Genomic DNA, 5,978 nt, shown 5'->3' on the forward strand with positions numbered 1-5,978 from the left:
CCGATGGCCAACAGAAAACAGATGTCCCTGGGTTAGAAGCTGAGTGAATCACTTTACAGTCAAAATCAAGCGCTGATAAAGCACAATAAATTCCATATGGCTCATTTAATACACAACAGCTTCTTGCATTAGAGGGCTAATGATGAGGCTTGTCCCCTCCTTTCTGTTGACACATTTCTCCATTGTCAAACAGAGATGTGACAGCAACTCCACATTTTCAGCTCAGGGGAACAAGTCGTGGGAAAGTTAAATAACTTTTTAAAAGAAAGCGAGGGCCCCTCCCCTTCTTCTCTCCCCACTATTCACTGGAGAAGATGTAATTAAAGGGAATATGAATTATCAGAGTCCTTTCGTTTACCTTTGGGGCCTCAGAGGTATTAATTCAATAATGAGGAATTGCAGGGGACATCTTGATAATTGCAGTTGAGCCAGAGAGCCAAGAGACAGCCGATCTCCCTTTAGAAAGGATTCCGTGTTATTTAAGGCCCCTCTGCCTCCACTACCCCCACTTCCCTTCTTTTATTCCTTTCCCTACGATCAAGGAATGGTGAATATTCTTGTCTAGACGGGTTGGATGTGAGAAAGCTGCCCGTCTAGCCTAATCTAACTATAGTCTAACTTTCTCAAGTCTGTGAGTCTCCAAGCTAGAGAATTTCTATAACGCACACATGGATTATTTGAAGGCTGCCAAATGCTATGGCCCCCTTCCTCCAGAACCTTAAGTAATCAGTCAGTTTAGATTCTTGATTTCTTTTTTTTCTTGTCCTGGATGACTCTAGACGTCCAGCCAAGCTTAGCTGCTAGTGTAACTAACCCCCAGCCAGGTTGGAAATTTGAAATATCTGAATGCCTTTAACTCTTTTTTTCAAAAAGATGTTACTCTGTGGCAGTTCACATTATATTTTAATATAATTCGGGATAGCCCTAGAGTTCATTCTTAATTTTCAGACTCATGTGCAGTCACAAACTCAGCTCTAAAAATATTAATGCCTTCTGGGGAGAAGGCACACAGCTTCTGAGCTGTGGGAGTGATGAGCAGGTCACAGAAAAATGATTTCATGCTTTGGGGGATATTTTTAGATGATGGTGGCTGCCATGTTTTAGGTAAAGGTCTGTGTTCAAAGTGATTCTTATTAACAATTAGGAAAATACCTTGGGCTGGAAACCTCCTCCAAGCCTGGAACTGTCTTATTTAAAGAGCCGAATGAAAGCACATTCCCCCCAGGGGGGAAAAAAGGCCCTGTTTGCTCTGAAGATGGAGCAAGCCCTGCCTCTGAGTTCCTGTGCTCAGGGGGTCGCACAATCCATCCCAGTGGCCAGGGAGGTCTCATCCAGAGCCTGCTTTGGTCCCTTTTCATTTTATGAACAACTAGGTCTCTTTTTCACTTACTGGAAGTCATTCTCACCTTTCTCCCAAGCCTATCCAAACCCAGACCCCAGTACAGTGCACTTCCTGTTCAGTAGGTATTTTATTTTTGCAGAGGATAACTTAGCTCTCTGCTTGACTTTTCAGTAGAGAGCAGGCATTGCCTGGGCTCTTGGGTAACCCTGAAATACGGGAAAATCTCGAATGCACAGAAGAGATGTGTGGCTCCTGCCGCTATGTGTTTTCATTTGTTGCCTTATAAGCATTCTTCATTAAAGTCTTATGAGAAAAGTGTTATTGACCCCATTTTACAGATTAGAAAACTGAGGTCCAGAGAGGTCTAAGTGACCTAAATAAAGACAAGAAGGGTCAGCCCAGACCTGGCAATCTAGGTGTCCCCATGTTTTAACTTTTCCTGAATCTTGGAAGCCTGGGATAGAGAGACACCACTTTTAAGGGCTTGCTTGTCCATTGGTTTCTGCTGGATTAAAGTCTGGGCTCCTTTTCACCCAGAGGGTTCTGAAGGCCAAGGTGGGTGCAGGAACAATGAAAGATGGGAGAGAAAACCCAGGGTGTCCAGGGAAGGGGTGAGCCAGTGCTAAGCCAACCAGGCCTCTCTACATTTTGCAGGTGTGGTTCCAGAACCGTCGGGCCAAGTGGCGCAAGCGAGAGAAGGCTGGTGCGCAGACCCATCCCCCGGGGCTGCCCTTTCCCGGTCCTCTCTCGGCCACCCACCCCCTCAGCCCCTACCTGGATGCCAGCCCCTTTCCCCCGCACCACCCAGCGCTTGACTCAGCCTGGACCGCCGCTGCTGCTGCAGCTGCAGCCGCCTTCCCGAGTCTGCCGCCGCCCCCGGGCTCGGCAAGCCTGCCGCCCAGCGGGGCGCCGCTGGGCCTGAGTACTTTCCTAGGAGCAGCGGTGTTCCGGCACCCGGCCTTCATCAGCCCAGCCTTTGGCAGGTAACTACAGCCTTAAGAGGCTCTGTCCGTCCGTCCGTCCGTCCGTCCGTCCGTCCGTCCGTCCGTCCGTCCGTCTCTCTCCTACCCAAGCAGATGCTGAGGTCAGAGAGGAGGCAGGAGGGGACTATACGCATCTTTTTCCCCCCAACCTAAGCGACTTTAGTCAAACAAAATACTCTCTAATTTTGACTTTAGAAAGAAAAGTAGATCTTGAAGAGAATGAGTTACGAGTAAGTAGGAAAGGGGAAAGCAATGGACAGTAACAGCAGTGACGACCAGAAGTGTTCATGAAAGCTGTGCAAAACTATGGTTTGAAGGTACCCTCCGCCATGGGCGGTTTGAGAGAACAGGTGTAGGCTACGGAGCTGGGAGGGCTTTAAAGCCTTGCAAAAGTCCTTCTGAAAGCCACAGAGCCTGGCAGCTTGAGGGACACACTTGGGGTCCCCTACAGGAGCCCAGGAGCCAGGAGGCCCTTAAAGTGCACAGAACTGTTTCTTCTCCCAGACTTTATGCTCCTCATCACTTCTCTGACGTGATGTCACCAGTACCCCCGTATGTGCAAACCCCGACCCCGACAGCGGCACAAGACAACGAAATAAAAGAGCCATCTCATCGTCTATAACTCCCTTTCTTTAAATGAACATTGATGAAATAAAAAATCTGTGTAATCACACAGACAAAGAAACAAAGGAGGGGTGTATTGAGTTGGAAAGTGCAGTGAAAATAAGACTGAATGCAGCTTCAATGATCTCTCTTTGGGAGAACAAAGAAATAATAGACTCAGCCAACTGCGCAGCTACTTAACAAAAAAAATTATCCTCGAGAAAATTGAAAGTAGGACTTGAGGCAAAATTAATGTACTAAACCACGAAAATACCTAGCTAGTGCCTTAAAGTGTAGTTAAGTGGGGGTGACTCAGTTTACCTAATGAAACCAGGGCATGGTACGCCCCCTCCAGGTCACCCATTATCATTTCCTTCTGAAAAGAGAAAGTAAAGTCCTGTGTCTCTCTCCTTCCTGCTTTCCCCCCTCTGACAATAAATGTCTGTTAGTAAAACCAGGCGAACCCCCGCTGAAACACCGGAGATTCTGCGAGTTTAGAAGGAGGGGGAGACGGGGTTGGCATGGTGAGTGACGAGAGGGCTGGAGAGCAGGAGCAGTGACTCCAAGAGCCCAGGTGGGCTCATTTCTAATTGAGGAAATTCTGAATTGGCCCCTAGGGGGTCTGGAGCAGGAGCCCGTGGGGAGGTGGTTGGAAAAACTCGCCTGGCGGCAAGCGTGGAGGTGAGGGCCTGGGGCGCTCGGGCCTCAGCTGCGGGTCAAGGGTGTTTTGAGGAAGGATTGAGAGTAATCCCCTCGCGCAGAGTAATCCCGGTGCCACCCGGAGGCGGTGGCGCAGATGCTGGCACTGGTCCCAGTTTAAGGCATTGGCTTGAGTGGTGCAAGTGGCTCCCAAGTCTGGGAACTATCTGGGGGGGGGGGTCTGGGGCTCAAGGAAGGTGGTGGGGGAAAAAGTGTCTTGGTGCGGGGCCTGGGGTGCCCAGCAGGTCCGAGGCGCCTGTGGAGCGGAAATGGAAATCAACAGGCGGGCGCCCAACATCCCACCCCGCTGGTAGTTTAGCCGCCTGCAAGAGGATGGCTCGGCCAGTGCTGGCGGGCCGGAAGGCCAGCACTCAAAGCCAGCTTTTCTTGGGCAAAAGAAGGCTCGCACTCAAAAGGAGCCCCGGAGAGTTTGCAGGGTGGGGTCTACGACAGTTTTTAACCTACTTTCTGCACCTCTCCCCCATTGGCCTTTCCCTTCTCGTTTTTTTTTTTCTTTCTTTCCCTTGCATTTGTCTCTCCGGTCTCCCATCACTTGCTCTCCTACCAACAGCATCACTCCAGGAACTGACCTCGGAACACTGGCTTTCTTAAGTGAAAGTCCAGAATCCACGCACATGGGCCTCGTGATTTGGGCTGCAGGGCCTCCCTCTGAATTCGTCCTCCCCGGACGTGTCTGGTCCCTTGAACTTTCTTTTCCTGTTGGTTTCTCAGCTCAGGCAAAACCACCAGCCTAACGTAGCTCCAGCCCTGCCTAGTCTCAGCTAGAGTCCCACTAGGGGCCTAACTCCCCCAGCTGCTCCGCGCCCTCCACCCTTGCCGCCCGGGTGAGAGAGAGGTGGAGGGACTCGCTGTCCCCGGAGCCGCACTCAGCTCACGAGGCCGTGACAGCGCTGTTTGCTCTCCCCACAGGCTCTTTTCCACCATGGCCCCCCTGACCAGCGCGTCGACCGCGGCTGCGTTCCTGAGACAGCCCACACCCGCGGTGGAGGGCGCAGTGGCTTCGGGAGCGCTGGCCGACCCGGCCACCGCAGCTGCAGACAGACGCGCGTCCAGCATAGCGGCTCTGAGGCTGAAGGCCAAGGAGCACGCCGCGCAGCTCACGCAGCTCAACATCCTGCCGGGCACCAGCACGGGCAAGGAGGTGTGCTAAAATGCCCTCCACTCTCGCGCCCCTAAAGGTCACCTCACTCAGCATCACTCAAGACCAAATGGAAACAGAGGACCAGCACACTCCCAAGATGGCAACAGACAGAGCGCAGCCGCCTTCGCAGCAGCCTGGACGCGGACAAGGCAGCACTTGGCGCTAAAAGATGTGGCACCTCTTCCTCTGGCTGTCCACCTGCCCCTGCCCCCATCCCTACCCCTGCTACTGCCAACGTTGCTCCAACTCGAAGGTCCACTCTCCCATTCTTACCTTACTGAAATTAACGGGGAGGGTTTCTTCCCAAGATGCCTAGTATTGGAGTTAAAAAAATTAAAAGCCCAACCTTCTCTTCCTCCGGATACCCCACATAGCTTTTCTTTTGAATAGCATTTTGGCGCTCTAAATTGATTTCAGCGCAGGCCCGGCTAGACGCCAGGGCAAGGGAAGCAAATGCGAGTCTGTAGGATAGCTAACAGTGCACTTAAAGGAAAGGGGCATCTCGTTCTTGTTCTCTTCTTTATCATACACCAACCAAGGTTTTTATATCAAACCAAAGGGAAATACTCTGCTAGAATACGGACTATTGAAGTCACCAAACTGTGATTATTGATTCTGTACATACCATTGTTATTAAAAAAAGAACAGAGCTTTGTATATTTGAAATGTTATAACGCAATTGCACTCAGCGTGGTATGGTAAAAGTTTGTCCTCCTGTAGATTCTTACTGTGTTGTAGATACGGTAGGGTTCCTAGACAAATATTTATGTACTCAAGCCCTTTATTTAACTTATTAACTGTAGAAGCTTCGGAAACCTTCAAGATAAAGGCAATGGTACAGTACTTTTGTGTAATGTGTAATTGTTACCACTTTTCCTTGATATCTAGTGGAGAAGTGTCACGCTCAAAATAAAAAAAATATATGTTTAACAAAAGGAAGTGTGAATACTCTATAGAGATCCCGAGGGGACAGTCCAAGTCCTTATTCCCCACCGAGACCAAGGGTGGGCTCTGCTGTTGCAGTAGCTCTTGAGTTTATCTTACAGGCAGAGGCCCCTGGTTTGAAAGTGATACTCAAAAGGGCACCACAGTGGTGCTTTCCAAGAGCATCACAGAGATCTGTCGCAGTTGATGCTGAGGATCCTGGGCCAGGGAGATTGTAGGGTGGGTTCCACAGTAGGTGGGTGTA

General features: G+C 50.3%; 1 protein-coding gene across 1 annotated transcript; it reads left to right on the forward strand.

Annotated features, from left to right (window-relative positions):
- Positions 1-1,996: 1,996 nt before the first annotated feature.
- On the forward strand, positions 1,997-5,679 carry LOC121445597 (homeobox protein ARX-like; the record flags this gene model as incomplete). The annotated part of the gene is made up of 2 exons (XM_041647742.1): positions 1,997-2,325; positions 4,558-5,679. Coding segments are annotated over 2 exons (570 nt in total), but the record flags the coding sequence as incomplete, so codon positions are not given.
- Between the last annotated feature and the right edge of the window lie 299 nt (positions 5,680-5,978).

Source organism: Microtus oregoni, unplaced genomic scaffold, assembly GCF_018167655.1.
Source record: "Microtus oregoni isolate MIOR12 unplaced genomic scaffold, Mior012 000221F_ref0000299, whole genome shotgun sequence".
Classification (NCBI taxonomy): Eukaryota; Metazoa; Chordata; class Mammalia; order Rodentia; family Cricetidae; genus Microtus; species Microtus oregoni.